The sequence below is a fragment of the Gambusia affinis genome, linkage group LG06, assembly GCF_019740435.1.
Source record: "Gambusia affinis linkage group LG06, SWU_Gaff_1.0, whole genome shotgun sequence".
Taxonomy (NCBI): Eukaryota; Metazoa; Chordata; class Actinopteri; order Cyprinodontiformes; family Poeciliidae; genus Gambusia; species Gambusia affinis.
The window spans coordinates 28189408-28212007 of record NC_057873.1 but is presented as its reverse complement, the minus strand read 5'-3'; the positions used below and the strand labels follow the sequence as shown (position 1 = coordinate 28212007).

Below are 22600 nucleotides of genomic sequence, written 5' to 3'. Positions count from 1 at the left end.
GAAACTGAGACTTCTACTGTATGTTACAAACTTTGTTTCAAAATATTTCTCTTCATAAATCACTGAGTGGCTTTACATTAAAGACATGTTGTATCAATGGCGAATTATGATGTAGACCACTCGGGTCTTCTGGTTCTGGTTCTGCTCTTCATCCCCAGAACCAAACATGGCGAAGCAGCATTCAGTTTCTACACTCTAATCTGAAGGAACTTCCAGAAAACTGCAAACCAGCTGAAACACAGACTGCCTTTACATCACGACTAAAAACCCCACCTGTTTAGAGTTACCTTTAATTAGTAGTAAGTGGAACATTGATCAACATATTTGATGCATATTTGCATGACGATTTTGATGATGGCATTTGACCAAACATACTTTGATTCATAACTGTCGACCGACTGATGCCTTTATGATGTAAAGAAGCTGTCTTGCTGTTGAAATGTATTATACAAATAAACTTGACTTGAGTTGTTTTAATATCTGTGGCTAAATATGACACCAAAGTTCTGATGACATTGCCTCCCTAAAACTGAGTGGGATCACTTTTCATGTCACCCTGAGAGCTGCTTGTGTCTCCTTGGAAGGGAATATGGCTTACCCCCAGACTCCCCCAGTGCCTTTTCCACCCCATCCCAGTCATTTAATCTTGGAACAGCATCAAGATAGTGATCTCCTGTTAACCTCCAAAGAGGGGACAGACACAAAGGGACACCCTCCCACCCCTTCACTTCATCACGCAGCTCCAAGCAGTACCGGCATGCCAAACAATCCCATTAGCTGGGAGCCAAAAGCCTGAAGCCAGCAACAATATCCTGAAGCGACCGCAGCTTACTGCTCTCTCCTCCCATCATGCATGCACTCATGTGTCAGCATACGTAATGAACCGCGAGCAACACTGAGCTCTTACGCCAAGGAAATTGGCTGCCCCATCTCTCTAAGTAGCTATTTGCAACCCAGCTCTAAACAATTGATGACTGCAAGTGAGACCCAGGAAGATTTTCATACGGGGATATTAGTGATGCTGCAGGGAAGAGGCAAAGGGATGATAAAGCGTAAAATGCAGCCCTCGTCATGTGTAGAGGTAGAGATGAACATTTGCAGCCACACGGGTATTGATACCTCTTAAAACTGGCAACACACTCCAAGGCTGTTGGCCACATATAAATGATTTACCTCACTCTCATATCCAGGTGCCTGTCATAGAGAAATGAGCTGAGGCTTTACCAGCAACCGGCATAATCAAAGTGGCACGTAAAGTTTAATGCTTCTGGGATCTTTACTCGCAGGTTCAGTGAAGACAAACGTGGGGAAGCACAAGCTAAGATAATGTATAAAAGGGCACGAGACAAGAGGAGAAGAGAAATGTGAATGTAGAGATGAGTTACTCACTGCTCCTGTCACCTTTCCCCCTCCATCCTCCCTTCTGCTTCCCCGAGCCGTCCCCTGGCACACAGCCTCCAGTCAGCATCTCCGCCGCCACCACCAGTAGGAGCAGGGGTATCTGCCTGCCAGCCATGCCTGCCTCTAAAGCTCTCGTCCAGTGCTAGAGCGGAGAGCCGAGGGCCGCGACTGGAGCTGTCCCACGGGTGGTCATGCCTCGCACAGCTGTCCGGAGTGATTCAAAACAACAACATGTCCTCAACGGCTCCCGCCTGGAGCGCCTGCTCTGGGTCAGGTCTCTGCTGGCCGAGCGCAGGTCAGACTCAAGGCGAACTCGCCTCCTCCATGTGAGAGAGAGCAAACATTACAGCTTTGGACCAAGAAAAAGTAAGCTTGAATTTCTGAGACTCTGAAGAATTGATTTTTTTCCCCCCCCTTGCACTCTTGTTTGTCCTCGGTGTCTCCCAGAGTTCAGTCAATTCAATGGAGGCTCAGACCGCGCTGAAAAGTAACCGCCATGCAACAGATACAGCACAGGTAGATAGAAGTGATCCTCCTGGATGCAAAGCAGAAGTTGCTTTGGTCACTCTTGCCACCGTTTCTGAGTGAGGAAAAGTGTCCATGAGCTTGTGCGTATGTCTGTCACCTCCCTCTTCCTCACTTCCTCTACCTACCGCATGGCTCAGATGACACGAGGCAGTGTTGATGCGAAAAGACAGCATAAATCAAAGCGATGGATCATGACAGAGCAGCCTTGAGTTTGTCAACAGACTGAGGGAGAGAAAGAGAGCGACCAAGGAGGGAGGGGGAATCTGAGGAGAGAGGCTGAGTGAGAGAACAGGGTGCCGTGTGGATGGCAGTTCCTCAAATGCAAGGGCTCTTGCACTTTTGAACATACACTCACTGGCCACTTTATTAGGTACACTGGTCTAATTGCCTGGTAAGCGAGTCAGACATTGACATGGCTGTGATGTAGCTTGCTGAAGTTTAAACCTGGATTAAGAAGGGTGAAGGCAGAGGATTTATGAGATTTTCTTAAACTGCTGATCTGCTAGGAGCAACAGCATGTAACTTTAATAAAAAATATTTTAAAAATATATTTTTTTGCATATTTATTAAAACTGCCACCGCATTGTGACAATATGATATGAGAGATAATCTGTGAAAAAAATCTGGCTCTTCCATCTCTTCCCTGAACTACTACAGTGAGCTGCAAAAATGAACCCTGCAGCTCAAAACCAACCAACCAGAGGCAGGAGGAGTGTCTTCATGCTGTCAATCACTATTGTGTATGTGCTGCTTAATGTGCTAATGGTGGAGAAATTTACCATTACAGATTATCTGCTGTAATCTGTGGCCATGCTGACTAGCCTGAGCATTCTAATGTTGGGAAGACGCTATAGTGTAGCAGAGAGCAAGGGAAAGGGTTTGAGCAGCACATACACAAGCTGGATTTACCGCTTTAGGACCTTCCTTCTGGCTCTAATTGGTTGTTTATGACCAAGTGGAGTATTTCTGCAGTTAGTATGGGAGAACTAGGAGAAGGCAAAGCAGGGTGAGATTTAAGAAATATGTAAAAATTCAAATTTTATTTTATTTTTTAGAAAAGTTACCTACCGCAGTTTTAAATGAACTGGTCAAATAAAGAAAATGGAAGATGTGTGGATGAAAATACTTTGTATCAGAGGACAATGGTTATACTCGTTTGATAGAAAGGCAACAAATGCTTGAACAGCAAATGAGGTTAACCTTAAATTGTCACTTTAAACCTTAGACCAGATGGTCTGCCGGCCACAGCAGAAGCCTCACCAACAGCTACTCCTGTCAGTTGTGAAGGAAGCTGAGGCAGCAATTCAACCAGGATCACTGAAACTTTTTAATGACAAGGTCAGAATTTGGAGTAAAGAACATATTCATGTATTCATATTTTTTTGCATTAACGCTTCAGACTGCCGGTGTAACCAAGCTGGGTAATGTTTAGAGGTTCAGTAATTACAGCTTTCTGGACAATCATTGATCATCAATCTTTAAAAAAAAACCTGACCTACCGATTCTGAATGTGATATTTTTGGCTTAAAAGTTGCTAAATATGGTAACAAAATCGATGTGTTGGCAACAGTGGGGTGATTACTGTTAACCTGTCAGTCAGCTCTCTCTAACAAAGCAAGAGGGAACAGTGGAGGATTTTCAGACCTTTGTGGAGGCAAATACGATCAGTGGATTAGATCGATTTCTCATACAAGTATCGGCTGATCGGGGTCGATTTATCTGTGTTCCCTTTGCAGAGTTGTTGACCATGTCCATCTCTTTATGACTTCAGTGTTCCCACGCTCCGACGGCTAAATGTAGCAGACTAATACACCATGTCACAAAACTTAGACCCTCCAAATATAACCACCACCTTAGATAAGTGAGTCAAAGTGTCACTCACATCAAAAACACAAAACATCAAAACATTTCGAAGGAAAAAGTTTAGTTGAAAAAGTTGGTAACACTTTATTTGAAGGGGTGTGAATAACACATGACACTATCATAAACATGATATGATAGTGTCATATCATATCATATGGCATGGGAACTCCTTCATGCCAAGAACATGAAGGAGTCTTTCTGAGTGTTTATGACTGCTGTCGTAAAGTGTCATTTGGTTAATAATGACTCTTTTAATGCAAAGTTGCTTTAAAAGTTGCATTAAAAGTCCATTAACAGTGACAACTTTGCATTAAAGTGTCATTTACCAAATAATTCAAAGTGTTACCAAAATCTTCAGTTGATTTGGATGCAGTTAAATTTAAAGGAATGCTTAATTTTGTAGCCAAAAAATAAACATTTCTCCAGCCATTATACAAGAGAAACAATGTACAAGATTTGTAACACAAACTGCCTGATCAGCCATACTGTTGTGAGAGTTCTGCAGTTAAAGTATTAAACTATTAAACTAATTAACCTATTACTACTACTCAGATTGACTTCATACAGAGACTAAAGCCACACTCCTCGTAGGTACACAAAAGCTCACACACTCCACAAAGACTATTTTTGTAAAAGACAAGCTCAGCAAGTTTGGGTTTAGAGTTACACAGCTCGTTTCCTCCAGCTGCCCCGGCTGTCAGGAGGCAGGTGAGTGCAGGTTAACGTGGGAAACTGAAGGCGTCAGCAGCACCTCCCCCTCTCCGCACACCCCAATGTCTCTTTCATGTGACCTTCATTGTTGTTAAGTGAAAAGCCATCAAAAAGAGTGGAACGCTATCATTAACAAAGCATTCACACTGAGTCAGCGGTTTTTCTATTTAGCTGTGGCATCAACCACAAACCTCCACAAACTAGATCAGTAAGATCAAATGGAGAACATTCATTTTACAACCTAGACATTTCTGTCAGCTACATTGTGAGCTCTACTGGTTAATAGTGGCTCCTAAAGGTTTACACACCTTCCTGAAAATGGAAAGTTTTTGTAAAGGATCTATCCCTTTTTTCCACATCCATATATGTGAAATATTTTCTTTAATATCGAACAGAAAAAAAAAAACTAATGCTAGGAGAAAATATGAAAAAAAAAACTTGCCTCCAACAAAAGTTGGCTCCAGCATTGGTGTACAGATTCAAGCAAATATTTTCTTGAAGTGTCTCTTGACTCAATTTCAGTATTCAGTCCTCCCAGCATCCCACATCTAAACTCCACATCTAAACTTCAAAAACGTTGTTCCAGCTAACGAACGATTACCACAGACGGTGATGTTGCACCATCACCACAGTTCAATGATGGTAATATGATCAGTGCTGCTTTGTGGAGTAACCTCAAGTCTTACTGTCCCATATTTACTTCTATTATTGACTTTTAAAAAATCCATTGTATTAATGTGAAGCAGGGTTTTTATTTGTACCCTTCTCCTGACTAATACCTTTGAACAATGAAGTCCTTTAGGTCCTGTGTGCCCTTTCTGCAAGATATGGCCTAATGTAATAGATATAGAAGTCTGGACACTAATATAATGGCTGAACTCAGTTACAAATTAATTAGACAGTTAACTTATAACTGTCTGATTAAAAAATATGAACTTCATGATTGATATGCTGGGAAAGCATAGAATAATACGTACACTGCAAAATCTCATGACTAAATGCTAAAATTTGAAACAAAAAGTCTTGTCAAAGTTTTTATATGGGCAACTCAGTTCAGCTTATTTCTAAAGTGCCAATTTACAACAAATGTCTCAAGGCACTTTACAAAAAAGTCATTTCCATTCAATCACACTTATGCAACGACATTTTATTGGTACAAAATATCCCAATAAAGCTGGAAAACATTCATCGTGTCATGGTTAAATTTTTATTAAAAAGGCGTGTACTCTTCAGAATCATTGTATACGCTTGCCTTTCTCAGTCTTGGATTAGGTCCAGTCACCCTTGCCATTATTTAATAATGTGGAAAATAACTTACAGAATCATGCCCTATTTGTCAGTTATGTAAACCTGATGAAGTAGTTCTCAGTGACGCCGCAGCCGGAGATGTAATTAAGAGTGTTACGTTGGCCACTGATGGAAGTCTGATTAAAAGAGCTCTCTAGTGATTAGGCCTCTGGAATAATTACCAGCACACAAAGGACTCGCCACTTCAGCCCCTCAGGATGCCAGTGCAACTCTCTTACTACCTTCTTAAATGTCACTGCTAATGCCGGCTGAAAAGACGTTCAGACAATGGAGTGCAAATTACATGCCAGACAGCAGAACTTTCAAACTGTCCACAGGTGACCTCATCTTTCACTCTTAATGATGTATCATTTTCTTAAAAGATATGAACTTCATGAAATGCCTGGAAATCCATTTTCAAAGCATAGAATAGAGAATTGCAAAATGACTAATGCCTGTTGAATTTTCCACATTTTGTCACTTTACAACCACAAACTTTAATGTTCTGATGTGGGATGTATTGTATTAACGCAGCACGAGGTAGAACAAGATTCTGGTTTTCAAAAACGGAATATTGGAAACATTTTAAAAAATGTTTCCTAACAACTGGCAAAAAAACTACTCATACCCAGTTGAATTAGATAGAGAACTTCAAGTCTTGTCATGGATTCTGAATTGATTTTAAGTCTTGACTTTGACCAGGCCATTCAAACAAATGAATATGTTTTGACCTACACTGCTCAGGTGCAGCTCTGCTTCTATGCATTGGGTTGTTTTCCTGCTGGAAGGTGAATGTTAGTTCAAGTTTTCAGGAACAAGATGTAAACCTCAAGTTTGTGACAGTCTGGAAATCAGTCTGGTTAAGAGGGAAGTAGCAACACAACATATAGCTTAGCATAGTTGCAGTAGAAAAGGTTTGCTTTTCACCATGTGAGTCATATCATCGATCCTCTTATTGGTAATTTAAAAGCACTTTTCAGAATAACAGTGGCCATGCAGTAAGTTGGATCTCTACCATCAGCATGTTTAGCATACACAAGCATGAGTGACGGTACTAATACCCTCCTCCTCCCTCTGATTGGTTGTTTTTGGTTGGGGGTGGAGCATTAATGCAGGTGTCAGTCAGGGCACTGAGAGGAAGTCAATGTTTTCAGATTATTTGTCTCATGTTCTACGATGGCAGTTTTAAGAAATATGTAAAAAAAAAATATTTCTAAAAAGAATATAGTGCAGCTTTAACAGCTTTAATTCAAGAGAAAAATTAATTAAACATGGATCTTCTTTTTTGGAAATAGCAACAAAAAAAAAACCATGTACGACTGTATCTTTAATGTTTTCATGCAAATTTTTCTGCCACTGCAAAAATGTATTTTCTGACAACTGCGGTGCTTCGGCTGCTCCCATTCTGGCCCGTCTTCACTCAGCCTGTGGGAAGTGACAGCATGGTTGATGGATGGTACAAAGACATCCAGCAGAGAGAAGCAGGCGAGGAAACTGGACACGAGTACACAGCTTGGAGCACAGCAAGACGCTCAGGAAAGGGGAGGGAGAGGGAGAAGGAAAGGGAGAGGGTCTCTGTCCAACTCTGAGCCCCTCAAACACTCAGCAACAACAGCGCCGCAACTTCAGCGATGAACTTTTGAGACAAACTAGCCATTGCTTCACATTTGGAGCAGAGACAAAACGAGTCATCTGATGGCTTTAGCGTCAGGTTTGCTTTCAACGCAGTTTTAAATAAATACATCTTTGCTTCTGTGCATTATTTAAATTTACTGCACAACTATATATGTGTGCTGTACTTTCTATTTTATTTTTATTGTAGCTACTTAATGTCTGCAATGGACAGCAAAAGCAAAGTATATTATAGAAGATTAAGTTCAAGTTTAAAGTTCAAGATTATTTCATCAATTCAAAGAGCTTTAGGATAAAATATCATACAGTCACCGATAGAGAAACAAGCAACACACTTTTAGGTGCCATATAACTATAGATAATACGACCAGAGGTTAAATTAGGGACAAAATAATATTAAGTTAAAAATATAAGATAAAAGCTAAACCATAAACATACAGTTAAGCTGAGCGCGTTCACACCTTGGTAAATTTAGAATTTAGAAGAAGTTTGTATCTGATAGGAAACGAGACTTAGCTCTCAAAATATAATTCAATGGTAAAAGGCTTGAACAGTTTGGATAAATAATAATTTATTTACATTTAATGTAATGTAAATAAAACTATGAAAAATTAATTATTCCCTTCTTAACAATTTATGGAAAAAAGTTCACAGAAAATTAAGTAGAAACCCGTTATGGAACTGAATTCAAGATTGTTTCTGTCATGGGAATAATTTAGTTTGTATATAATTACATAATGTCCATTATTTTTTTATTTTTTCCCCACCACGGGGTCTTTTTGTGGGCTCTAGTGTCCCTTATACAACAGTGGGCTGACAGGAAAGGGGGAAGGAGAGCGGGGAGGACATGCGGCAAATGTTGTCGGGTCCGGGAATCGAACCCGCGACGGCTGCGTCGAGGACTGAAGGCCTCCAAACGTGGGGCGCGTTACCCTCTACGCCACCGCAGCACGCCCCAATGTCCATTATTTTGTTCATTTATTTCTTGCATACATTTTTGCTATTTAAATCAACTTTATTGTTTTGCCACAAGCTCTAAAGACTAATCTGAAGGAGGCAAAACCCACATTTGTGAAACATGCATGAATGGAACATGAAGTGTAGCAACAGGCTGGGGGAGTTTTCCCACACACTCAAAACAAGATAAAGGCTGGTCTGACAAGTTAGTGTGAGTAAAACCATTAACGATTGGTCAAAGTCTTTAAAGTACTTCAAAATCAATTCTAAGTCAAAAAGTCGCCCAATGCAGAGACTTCAACACTGAAGTAATGTGAACTTTTGTTTTGGGTCCGGCAGCTGAATTTCAGGAAGGATATCTGTGTCTGTGTTTATTAAAACTATAATATAACTCACAAACTCCTCTCCCTTGTCCACGTGATTGGGGGGAATTTTAATAATAGAGCTTTGGCGGAAAGCAGACGGAGAATAAATCTGCCATCAGGACTCTGGCAGTCCGGTGACACTGTGATGACAGCCTGGCTTCAATCTGCTCACCGGGGTTCTAAGGACGCCATATTTCATGACCGCCTCAGAAACTGTTCCAACTCCCGGGGGCTGTCCGCCCAAAGCAAAACCGACAGCAGTGACACCCTGGTGTGGAAACACAGTGAGGAATTGGGCTGTTCTGGATGTGCTGCGGTGGCATAGGGGGTACCACGACCCACATTTAGAGGCCTTGAGTCCTAGACGCGGCCGTCGCAGGTTCGATTCCCAGACCCGACGACATTTGCCGCATGTCTTCCTGTCAGCCTACTGTCATATAATGGACACTAGAGCCCACAAAAAGACCCCCTGGAGGGGAAAAAAAGGAATTGGGCTGTTCTGATCCAGGTGTGAGGAGCAGTTCCTCCTCTCTTCCTCCTGTTTCTGACTGAGTTATGATCGCGGCGTACGGAGGATGATGAACGCAGCCACACCCAGGATTCATGGCCGGGCTGGGTTATGGTGCCCCACTCAATCAGCACTGCTGTCCCACCCGCACTTCCCCAACACACACACACACACTTAATCCTCCTCCTCCAACAGCTCTTTCCAATCAATGAGAACACACAGAGGGGACGCAGCTGAAGGGTAATGCGAGAAGAGAATAATAAATGCGATAAACTGCAAAGAATTGATACAAAACCCTCCAAAAAACCATAGCAGCATTGTGGTATAGCTACAAACTTTCAGTCTAAACAGAAAACTATATTAATATTATTAAAGGTGATTAAAAAACAGCTCCACTTTTATTGAATCTGCTCTACATGAGGATCAGCTAGATGGCTGCCATTTGCCCCTCTGCCCTCTCTCCGGGTTTCATTCTCTCTAATGGCTGTTGTCAATGCTCTCACCTTGCAGAGCTTCCAGCTAGCTCCTGATAGCAGCAGCGGCCCAGTGATTTACAGCTGCTGTGGTATCTGGACCTTAACTACCCTACAACACTCACCCTTCGGATCTGCATCGTTCCTGCAATGCTTGCCTCACATTTTCTCTGTAAATATCCAATCCATCCATTATGGTTTTTTTCAGCTAAACAGATTGTAAATGAGATATAGTTGTTAATTTGAGTATGGCTTGTGCGATTGATAAAAGGTGGGTGGATGGATCCAAAATGAAAGACTCTAAGCCTTTCAATTTGAAAAAGTTCAACGTTGGATGTTTGAAAAAGAGTCTGACTACAATAGAGTGCCTTAAATAGCTTCATGATTCTGCACAGTGCAGTCTGAACTTATATGACTTTAGCTTCACTGAATAACTTCTCTGCTCCTGATTGAACAATGGGGGATGATTTGTTTTTTCTTCCCTCTTCCCTCTGATGAGATACGGGAATGATGGCAATGGAATAGGCTGTACTGCAGACAGACATGATGTAAGGCTGGGCTCGTTACAAAACTAGTCTTCCTTTTCAGCTGCAGTAGCGGGTGATCCAGCATTTCTGCAAGAAACGTGTTTGAGATATAAAGACCTGACCAGCAGTGAGGCTTCACACCAGCCCTGTTCAGCTTTAATCCAACTCTGGTTCATTTGTTTTGAAAGTTCGGTTCAGGACAGATTTTTATAAAGTACAACGTAATAAAAAACAAATGTTATCTATGTCACAAACTATATCTAAGATTTTAGAAAAAAGCCCGATTTGTAGCTTTTAAGGATAAATTAGCTACTAAAGATTTTTCACAAAATTCCTCTTGTAGCTTTTCAGTTCAGTGTTATCTTGACAAAACATACATTTTCTTAATTAAATTAACTTGTGTATAAAGGTGAAAGTTTCTAGTTCTAGGAAAAGTTGCAGCACCAGAACCTGAACATCACAGCTGTCTGGTTGGTCACTGTTATCCTTCTGACCTAAAGCAGGAAAATTCGTCAACAACCTGATTGTCAGACAAACAGCTGCAGAAAATAGGAGAATATTTTACAGAGTGTGAAGCAATTTAAAGTTGCTCCTCCCACACAACAAAATTTGAACTTTAACACGTTGGTGCTGCCATTTCCACGAGCCGGGTCAGTGCTGGACACCTGAACCCAGCTCTGTTTTAATGTACCCTGCTCTGGATCATGGAAGTGTTGTAAACGTTGAGCTGCATTTTTCTTTTTAATTACTCTCGCCTCCAGTTGAATGCGTCCCTTCAGAGCCTTTCTGTTGCCGTGTGTGTGCAGCATGGACCGGCTGAAAGAGAACCAGGTGAAACATCTGCTGTCACATAAAAGGTGTTAGAGAATTAAACACACACACTCATACAGGCCTGAAAACAGCTGCAGATGTTCAGAGGGTGTTGCGGAGGTCAGCCTCTGCAGTGTGACGAACCAACCAGCAGGGGGAGCTGCTGGACTTATTAAGTACCAGGATGCGCGGTCTCAGTATCTCCTCCGTGATAACAGACCCGCCTGAGGAAAGCGGGGTTAATGTGTTCAAGTGACTTTCTAATGAGATCCGCTCAGATTAGATCTGTAAATCAGGCACTCTTCTGCTACGAGATCACTTTCATCACCAAGAGGTGCGATAAATCATTTAAGGATAGGATCACTTTCAGAGTCGAAGGGAAGATGCAGCTCTATTAAATAACTACGCTGGTAAGAAATGATCCAATTACCTGTATGTAACAGAAACAATAAGAAATCTGTTTTTTGTTTCTAATTATTTTTACTTAGGGTTAATGTCACAAATGTTACTGAAGAATCCAGGAAAATAATACCAGTGAGAAGAGTTTCAGTAGGGCCCTAAAATCTTTAAAGTTTGTATATATGTTTATTATTTGCTTCTTCCATCAACTTTTCTCAATGCACTGGGCAGAATTTATTAAAACAAAAAAAAAAGTTTGGATTAGTTTTCAGATTTATGACTTTCAAATAAAACTACAAAATATTTATGTATGTACTTAAGCTCTTCAAATGTTTCTTTATGTTGGAGTATATTCATAATGTTACTGTAATAAGTCTGTATTCTCTTTAAATTACAGTTTGTTGAACAAATGGGTACATCAAATGACTGGAACCAAGACACTGCTCTTTCTACAAAATGAATAAATAAAATTTAAAAAAATTCCCAATTTTTTTCTAAAATTATCTGGTCAACATCTTCAAAAGTAAACCAATGTTCTGTTTTGCACATAAAACCGACATAAACCTGAAAGTATTTGTCCAAGAACTTCTACTGTCTTTTGTTCCACTGATCACACGTGAAACGGAATGCTACCTTTCATGGCCACACGGGGGCACTGTGACCCAATCCATATTCCCAACCAGCAATTTGAAACAGGCAGAATTCCTTCTTTATCTGTAGAGATAATGGAGGCGCAGATTTATTAGTTATTTTGAACAGCAAGTGTGTTTTCCACGTGTCTAGAAACTTTACTTCACTTCACTTTATATCATTTATTTTGCTCATTTTTCCAAAAGAAGACAGAAGAAAATAAACTTTTAAATGATCAAACATCAACCCAAAGAAACAGAACAAGTGTGGGCTGAACTAGTATGTATTTCCACCATCCTTTATCCATTATCTTTTGAAAAGATTTTCTAAATTATATACACTACATATTGACGCAACAAAGGAGAACTTAGCAATTTGTTCCCTCACCATTACACAAAAGTCCAGGTTCAGTAAGGTCCAATGAAATTGGAATAATTAAAATAAATCACTTTTTGCCTTAAATTTACCATATTAATTTTCTGCTCAACTGAATTAGTTGGATTACTTACTAATTTAAATAATTTTCAAAGATATTCTAACTAAATTCTTTCCTGTTCCAAAAGGGGGCAGTAGAGCGTTGCGTTGTGAACCTAACGGGGAGACAGAAATCTCCCATTCAAGTGTTAACTCTCCACTTTAGAGCCTCCTCACGCCGTTTCATTGGGACTAATTAAAAGTGGCCTTCATCAAAAGCAAAATGTTAATGTTTGATTCATTTTGTTCCCAAAGTGAAAGCAAAGATGCGGCAAAGGATTCCTTTCTCTAACTGGTCAAAGTAAATATATACAAGTTGAAACTACATGGTATGATGGATTAAATACTCCTTTTACTCCTCATTCCCCCGCCGCATTCCATAATCTACTTTACACTCTCTCCTTTTCTACTTTTTTCCCTTTTCACTTGACAAAGCAATAAGCCTCTCTTATTCATTTCTGCGCAGTTTAAGTTTTCAGCAGAATTCTTTCTTAATAGTGAAATAATAAACAGTGGAAGTAAAACGCCATCTTCTCTGAGGGGATATTTAATGTGACAACGGACAGGAGATTAAGTTGAAAAGCGAGGCCGCAAGTTATTTTGAGGAGGAGGAAGAGGAAAGAAACGGGTGAGGGAGCAGGAAGATAGCGCAGGATGTCGCAAATAATTCCCGTGCAGCGTGGAGTCAGCCAACACATGAGGAGAATAATCATATGGAGATGATGGTGGCGTCTCTGTGATTAATGGGTCCATTTTCTTTGCGCAGCTTGGATAGTGGGTCTACTTGGCCCCATTAGGAAGGAGCCCAAAGCCACCCGGTTCTGCTGTACACCATTCATCAGGCGAACACGACGAGCTGCAGAAGGTGTTTAGTCTCCAGCGAACATGAAATGTGCTCCATGATTCCTACGTTCCTCTTCTATTTATCTGTGGTGTGATCAGTTCATTCAAACACCTGGTGTAAGATAGAAATCTGAACTCCCATCTCTAATAATTGCCTCAACCTGGAGAGGCAGGAAGTTATATCTGTTTCCCCTCCTTATTTACCCTCCAAGACTTGGAAGCGCTAGTCTGACAGGCACAGAGATGTGTTGGTTCCTCCTTTTAGAAAAATATGCAAATCCACTGTTAAATTTCATTTTTCTAATCCCTTTAATCAGAAACAGGGGAATAAAGCCAGCTGGTAGGAACCCATGTTAAGATGTAATTAAGCATCTGATTGAATTTCAGTGCTTACCAGAGTGTGAGTGCCAAGGCAGTGGAAGGGAAGGGGGAGGAGGTTGGGGGAACCCATCCACCAGATTGAGCACCGGGGTTGGTGGAGGGACACATTGCCCGTTGATAGGGGACCTGGAGCTCCTGGCGGGCTTGGTATTTTCCAGCATGCTCTACTGCATGAGTGAACAGCGATCAGAGGCGTGTTTTATTTTTTACATTACAACGAAGCTCTGAATGTCAATCACCTCCCTGCTGGTGCTGAAATGGGGTTTCTTCTGTCTGTTTTCCTGAGTCCCAGAAAGGAGTCTAACTGCATGTTGCCCCTACCGACCAGTCTATGAAGAATAGCAGCAAATGGATTGTTATCATACAGTGTTTGTTTGTTTGGGAATAGTGACAGATTTTTCCCCTCTAGATCATTAGTGTTAAGAATAACCATGATACTGTCCACACAATGACCAAATACCTGGTCTTGCTAAGCAGTCATACCCAGAACTCCTTTTTAAAAAGTTTGACCCAGACTTCCCTCTCCCTAGCCTCTCGCGCCAGCTCCTTTGGGGGAACCCCAAAGCGTTCCCAGGCCAGTGGAGAAACATAGTCCCTCCAGTGTGTCCTGGGTCTTCCACTGGGTCTCCTCCCAGTGGGACATGCCCAGAACACCTCACCAGGGAGGCATTCTAACCAGATACCCAACCAACCTCTACTGGCTCAACGTCCATCCAAGATGTCCAAGCTTCTCATCCTGTCTCCAAGAGAGAGCTTAGACACCCTGCAGAGGAAATTCATTTTGTTCGCTTGTTTCCACAATCTCATTCTGTTCGTCACTAGCCAAAGTTCATGATCATAGATAAGGGTAGGAATGTAGCTTGACTGGTAAATTATGAGCTTTGCCTTTTGACTCAGACAGATGAGTACAGAGCCCACTTCACTGCAGATGCAACACCAATGTGCCCATTAATCTTCTGCTCCATTTTTACCCCAGTCATGATCAAGACTCCAAGATACTTAAACTTCTCCACCTGGGGCAGAACCTCTTCTCCAACCCAAATAAGGCTCTCTACCTTTTTCTGGCAGCTCAAGACCATGATCTTGCTAATCAAAGCAACAAAAAATACAAACCCACTTCACAAGTAGGTTCAGATTTATGTTTATCTCTTAAATAAAATTCCAGTTAACTATACTGATGTTTGAGGTTTGAAATAAAAATGTTAAAGGGACATAAATACATCTTCATGGCGTTGCAAATTGCCTTTGCCCCCCAATGTCAAAGGCACCAAAAACACAATCTGTAACAAAATACCTTTGTCCAAAGTCTGCTGACACCAGTTTGTGTTCTCCAAATAAAGGCTTTGATGTACAGAAGATCCATTACAAGGACCCTTAAATACTAAATGATGCATAAAACCTGTGGGTCTTTGTAGCAGAGCATGCGAAGAGGACAAGAAAGGCAGAAAAAGATGGGTGACAGGAGTCGACAGGTCATCATGTGGGTGCCCTCCCTACGTCCTTCCCAGCCATCCTTCACCTTCGCTCTGTGTCATGGCCATCAGCCCCAAAGGCCCATCTGCTGAACAAGCTGCCTGACAAACAAACACAGAGTCATCCTGGCTTAAGCAGGCGACTATTTTCACTCAGAACAATTCAACAGTATAACAACATTGTAACTCATCATATTTACAACTTAAATGTCAAGGATTTTGTGTGATAGATGACTATAGAAGAAGTCTATAATTGGTAAGTGAAAGAAAAACAATAAATTTTCAATTTATTGTTTTTACAACTAACTATTAAGATATTGTGGCAGAACAACAGGGGACTTCACTCACATCCAGAAGCAAACATTTTACACCACATAGCTTGTGTGATGTGTCAAAACTAGAGGTTATAAACCTTTATAAATCATTTATCACTTAGCTGCTCTTAAATTAGTTCTGTCCTGATCTAGAAAACCTACATGACCATCCAAAAACTGATCAACTTTATAAATACCCACCTAGGACTGAAACAATGGATCAGATTAATTGTGATGAATTAATAATTGACATAATTGCCAACCAATTTAGTAATTGCCTTATTGTTTACTGGAGCATATAGACTCTAAAACATGGCATATGCTAAAATAACACAATAATTAAGCCAAACCTGTACAATCAATTTACATTTATCTTTTGTCTGTAAATATGTATTAAAAAAAATGTGGCAATGTTTTAGTGGCAACGTTTTAGCATTACCTGGTTCAAATACTGCAAAAAAAATATTCTAATAGAACATTTTGCTATCCAATTATTAATCAGATAATTCATTAAAATAGTCAATAACCGGGTATTAAATGTGTAAAGCAATAACAGTTTTTTTGGTGCTTAATGATGCTCTATGTATTGTTACTTTGTTGATCTCAGTTGGAGTTGAGTAGGCAATAAAAATCTATCAAAGGCAGCAAAAAACTCAATCTGTCTGTCCCACAGGACAATGACACTCAGAGACAACTTGAACCACAATAAAATGGTTTTGATCAATTTCTAATGTTCACATGACCTGGTCAAAATTCAAACCTAAATGTGATTGTGAATCAATGGAAAGACTTAAAAATAGATGTCCACAAATAGTTTCCATTCAAAACTGAAGATTTGACTATTTTTGAAAGAGGACTGGGCAGAAATGTCTGTCTCAAGGTGCAAATCTGACACATCTAATAAGATTGGTAGCTGCAACAAAACATGAGGTATTATTCTGGGTTAAATACAAAGGCATACCGCGGAATGAACGAATCGGAAATTAACTGTAAAAACTGTTGAAAACCACAAGGTTATGGTTTTGCTTTACAATGATTGTGTTCACTTATCACATAAAATCCTAACAAAATCCACAGACGTTTTGGGATTTCAACAGGGGTGTGAATACTTTTGCGATGCAATCTGTTTTCCACCTTCTTTCACAGCCGTTCGCTTTGTTGTAATTACAGAGGAAGACAGTGCTCAACATTATGGTGGAAGCAGACTTTTCTCCTGTTGTATTTAGGCTGGCAGATTTAATGGCACACTTCAGAAGTTATTTACTCTATGTGTACACAGCTTTAGAAAAGTCTTTGTCCACAAACAGCAGAGAGAAGAGGAAGTGTTTGGTGTATTTGTTTATAATTCATTGTCAGAGATCGACAGGCTTTTGTCAGGGAGACAAAAGGACAGAGAGGTAAGCAGCAGTACAGAGAAAGGTGATGTATGATCAAACGCGAAAGCAGTATTGATTTTCCTCGATTGTGTTTGCTCCGTTTGCCACTATTAAATATGGATTCTGCTCAACTGCCATCTTGACTTTGTCTTGAAATTGACACCCTCTCCATAAAAGGCTGTGACTTTTCCAATAAAGCCTCGTGTCAGGAGAAAGATCAGTCTGACACGGCTCGAGACTGTGTTTGATTGGGTTCAGATGCAAGAGAGTCAATCCCACACTGGAGCCACCAGGTTGAACAGCGAGGAAGAGTGAAGCAGTGATGGAAAATCTATGGAAGCACATCTGCAACCTTTATGATGTTGGTAAAATACAGATCATTACCAACACAGATGTATATATGTACAGATGTTAAATATTTATAACCTGTCAAGAGAAAGTGCTAAATGCCTGTTTAAACTGTCTAATCCCAAAGTACTTGATGCTATTTCAGTATTTTCTAATCCATAGTTACTGGTGTTGAGCAACAGTTGCTGGTTAGAAGTCTTGGTAACAAAAAGTGAAAATACATTATTATTCTAATTCATCCAGCTGCTTACTGTGTTAAGTGACCTGCTAGCACTGCTGTGCTGAGTTAGCCACAGACACACTGCCCATAAAAGAAGCTGAAGCTTTGTAATAGGGAATATATTGATCATTCAAACCAAAGCATTCAATTTCATAGTCAGCAGAACAACTTTTTCTGTCAGCATACAGCTAATTGAAATTCCACTAAAGAAATTTTATGAGCAAAAATAACTAGCAAATCAAAACATGCTAGAATTAGCCTCATGTTAACAACTGCGGCAAAACAACAAGCAGAACCAAGAGCCATTTTGTATGACACATTACAAGAACAGTATATTGACTTTCCTAATGACATACTGACCTGAGGAAACTCCCACTGAGAGTAACTGGTGCTGGGGGTTGCCAGATCTGACTGAGATCTGACTGAGCACAAACACAACGTAAAAACCCACATAAAAGCCCCAGTATAAATATGCCAGATATGTCTTTCACTATCTATATATGTGTGACAAGCAACATATGTTGCAATCTGCAATTCAGAATGGTTTTAGTTCTTGTCCTTTATTATATTTTGACCAGAGTCGGATCCCATTGGCAATGCAAAGAACTAGACCCTTGGAGCACAACATGAGATTTTTTTGTGGCACCATATAATTTTTTATTTTTTTATTTTTTGCCAATCTGCCAACACTTCTGCTGTGCTCTATTTGTACTCAAAATCTGGACTTTCTGAGTTTCCAACTGGAAATACAACAAAAATACCCCTATATTTATTCCTCAGTTCAATTTCAAACACAGCTGCTACATTTAATAAAACATGTGAAAAGAGCAGGTACAAACAACTCAGCATTTCTGATCATTAGTTCAATAATATTTATACTCCAGGTAAATATACATTTGAAATAACTTGGTAGTAGCTGGTAGTAACATTAACATTTTGGACTGGCCCAGCCAGAGTCCCAATAAGAATAGAGAACCGGTGGAAGGAGCAAAAGATTAGTGAGATGGCAACAGATGGCTCCATTTCCTATCAATGAGCCTATCAATGAAGAGAAATTGTAAAAATACCAGTAGAAACAATTAGTCAGCAATTTGAGTGGTCAGCTTTTATAAGGTTTGATTGCTGAAATGCCAGTAAAGATTTTTTTCCTTTGAGGAAAAGTAAAGAAAATGCAGTTTGTCACTACTGATGCCTATTCTATGTCCCCTAATTTATTTGTTGCTGATTGGCAGATTTTGCTGATTCATTTGACCTGATTCCTGTTGTACTTTTAAACTAAAAAAGTTTTTCAAAGCTGACCAGTTTGAGTCAGTGTACTTCAGGTCTTAAGTGTTAGATGTGAATTGCATTTGGAAATCGGTTCTAAAAATTGTTCTACATTGTAAATGTTATTTTCTTCTGCTTAATTTCTACACACGATAAAATAGTATTCAGTAGCGAAAACTGTCATTGTGATATTCAGGTAAAAGAAAAAAAAAGCTTATATAATATAATGCTCGTCCCTTGACAGAGCTTTAAGTATTCCCCACATTTACAAGATGGGAATAATAAAACGTTGCATTCAATGTTATGTTACTCTGAATAAAAGAAGTTGTTCTGACCTCAGAAGAGTCAATCCAGAGAAGGGAGGCAGAATTCTGCAGCTACATCTAGACATTCATGCACACTCACAATAAAAAGTGCCTAGATCATCATATTTAGAGACAAAAAAAAACTAACATCTTCAAGGTATGAAGCCTAAATAAATGACATTCCACCATTCCGTTGCTACTCTAAGCTGACAGATCATTTTAAAATGCAGTTTTGTGAAAAAAAACAAAAACAAAAAAAACAACACATTTGAGTCAGGGCTACTAAAACAGGAAGGAATGGATGGTGATTTTCAGACGGTAGAAATACTGTCTGAAAATCTCTCAGAGTAATGAAAGATCTCCTTCCTTTCTAAAACAAATACCTTTTAAAAGAAAATATAGAAAAATGAGGGGGGGCTATCTTATTTACTTTAAAGATCACCCAGGCAGGAAACATTGAAGCAAACAAGTGAAAGAGGTCCCATCACAAACTCTCAGTAGGACACACTTTTTGCCCTAGGTTTATCAGCAAATGGAATCTTGACTTTAGTGGAAGGAATAACCCAAGGCTCTATTATGGGAACACAACGCAATACTGTCTTCGCTGCCTTGGAGAAGGAGGAAACAGCCAAGCTGGCAGCAACCGTCTGTGAGCACACAGCTCATCAGGTAGACAAGGGCTTGGTTTCAAAGAGGTTTTAACTCTTTACATCACCTCTGTAAACCATGAAGTCTAGAGCTGTTAAATCCTTAATGTCTCTTCCTTCAAACAATAAACTGCCAAATGGATGAGAGATTTTGACTACTGCTGTTTGATTGTATGTCATCACTTTACATTGCCTTTCATCAACCACGTGCACAGGGTTAGCTTAAAGTGACAAAAGGTTGAAGTTAGAACAGTAAGAGAGGATATAGAATTTAGGCGGCAGAATAATGTTTTGGCAGCTGCATTAATAAAACCCTCACAGGTAAAACTCAGATTTCAGCTAAAGATTTTGGTAAAACAACATTTGTTGTGGTTGGACATTACCTGGGTGCTCATCACTGCTTTTCTACGTTCATTTCAAAGAATTGCATTGGAAAAGGCTAAAGGGAAAATTTGAAATAACTTCCTCAGTTTCACACAACAGTTTCGGATTCTGGTTTTTACAGAAGAAGAGTTAATGCATTAAAGGAAAGATGGAAACACATTTAAATTGCAAACTCTGAAAGTCCGACGTCCACTCCAGCATGGGAGTGGGAGGGCTCTCTCCATTTTTCTCAGATGTGTGGTCCATGCTAGCTTGCAACCTGTACATGTTCTTCATTACAACAATATGTAGCATCAACATCTGAAAATCCCACTGTATGTTGCCTGGTTGATTCAGTCCAAACCAGAAACAAACCAAATTCTCATTCTCTTTCTTGCAATATTTATGAAGTTCCCTCAAAATCCACGATAGCTGGATGGAAGCATTTCAAAAGTAACATTTGCCTGCCTTGTGCTAATATGTTGTTTTTTATTTATTTCAAGGATGAAATCAGGATGTAATTATTGGGATCTGAAAGCCCAATAATTACACTGCAGAAAAAGAAAAAGTTGTAAAAAGCATATTTGTGCCTCAGCATAAAACCTGTGCAAAATTCTAAAATAAAATGTTAAAATGAAATTTTGTTTGCTGTTTCTAATTTCCCATGTTTCAACATTGTGAAAAGGACAAGCTGCTTCTTAATCCATTCAATAAGATAAAAGTAACAGTGACTTTGCGATCCCACTCTTATCAGCAAAATTACTTGCAAAATATAATGAAGTTTGAGGATGAATTCTCTTCATATTTCCCTCATTTCTTTTGTTTCCACTCTTGCTAAAAACCATAAGCATTGCCTTACAGGGAAACATGGTTGATGCACATTAAAGTCCACAGATTCTGACCTTCAGATTAGTAAACACAGACTCACAGATGTACCGACACTGAATTATGCAAGCACACACACGGCTAAGTATATGGTCATATAGGTATGTCACCATCACAAAGCCAGTCTCATTATTCTGTGTCCCCTGACATTTTAAGCACCACAGTGAGCTTCCATATTAATCTTGAGCAGAGCATCTTCTGTTTCCTGTGCATTCTTCCCCCTAATGACAGTTTTATCATAACTTATTATTGCAGACCCAACCCTGAGTTAAAATTATGTAAATGGTGTATGTTTGGCACTCAAAAAAACATCTTTATGTTTTGCTCAATGGTCGCTCAAGCGGGAATCTAATTTTGCTCTCCGACAGCCTAAATGAATCGCCTTGTTACGGTATGAATAATGGTCTAAGCAGTGGGAGATGGGGGGTCGACCAGCCGAAGGTTGAGAAGGAGAGACCCACTTAGTTAGACGCCGCCTTATCGGATTGTACCTCCGCCTCATTCATTACCTTCCATCACTTCCCTTATTTGCAATAAGCAATATCATTACAGGATGATTTGCCTCAAACGCGGGCTTGAACTAACGTCTAGAGGCAGGAATAAATGCTCCAAGATTTGTAATTTGGGCTGCAATATAGGCTGGTAATAAAGCTTCAGATTCACTCACCCACTCCAACCCACCCACACACACACTGCTCTCTTTGTTTTGCCTGTGCCTCTTTTTCACACTCACACTACATTAGGGGCAAGCAGTAATGCAAGGAATAACAGTTTTGAGTGTGCTGGGATTTTCTGAAATGTGCAATATCTTAATTGCCTTTAAAGTATGAGAAACATCCAAAGTTTCCTTGTCCCGTGTTTTTGTCACTGTTCTTAAATGACCATTTCTTTCTCTTTGCCTTTTTCCTTCTTCTCACACTCACATTATCACACTCTAGTCACACCAATTTATTAAGGTACTTATTATCACAAGCTGCAGGCCTGATTTATCTATTTCTGCAGATGACAATGCTTTTTGCACTCCACGTTTCCCCGATAAGGCCACAAAAACAAATCTCTTTGACCTACCATGGCCTTCAAAGTCAAACACTCCAGACTTCATTTTCCTGTGACATTGTGATTATTGGTTGCTCTTGGTTACCATATTTTGGCATGAGACCTAAGACTCCTTCTCATGACACTGAAGTCTGTCTCCCAAAGCACTATCCTGTTGAATATTTTGGAATCAGGATCAGAATACAATGATTGGCAAATCTTCAGCAGTTAACAATGCGAAAGCGTGTGTGCTAATCTGAACACCTTTAGTTCAAAACCTCAAAACCTATTGTGTTTGCACATGATGTTGTGATCTGCAGTGAGGACAAGAGGTATATACTGGAAAAGAGATCAGTTGAAGTGGAAATGAAGATTAGTTGTGACAATGCACAATACATGTGGGTAAATGAGAGTGGCACAAGTGGATCAAGTGGTGCTACAATGAGGAAAAAGCAGGAGTTTGAACTGAAGGACGCAGAGTTCAAGACATTGAGGTTCTCAAGAAAAGATACGATCAAGAATGATTTAATCAGAGGGACAACTCATGTTAGATGCTTTGGAGACAGAGTCATTGAGACCA

At 39.9% G+C, this 22600-nt stretch overlaps 1 protein-coding gene across 5 annotated transcripts in view; it reads right to left on the bottom strand.

Moving 5' to 3' along the window:
- robo1 (roundabout, axon guidance receptor, homolog 1 (Drosophila)) overlaps window positions 1-22600 on the bottom strand; it is a 438436-nt gene that overhangs the window by 228243 nt on the left and 187593 nt on the right. The window contains exon 1 of one of the 5 annotated variants that reach the window (XM_044118651.1): window positions 1390-1948. The exons of 3 other annotated variants lie outside the window; for them this stretch is intronic. In XM_044118651.1, the coding sequence (XP_043974586.1) occupies window positions 1390-1516 (127 nt within the window). In that variant the 5' untranslated portion in view covers window positions 1517-1948. Of the gene's footprint in view, window positions 1-1389; window positions 1949-22600 lie in introns of those variants that run through there. One more of the 5 variants, XM_044118653.1, reaches the window with a different exon arrangement.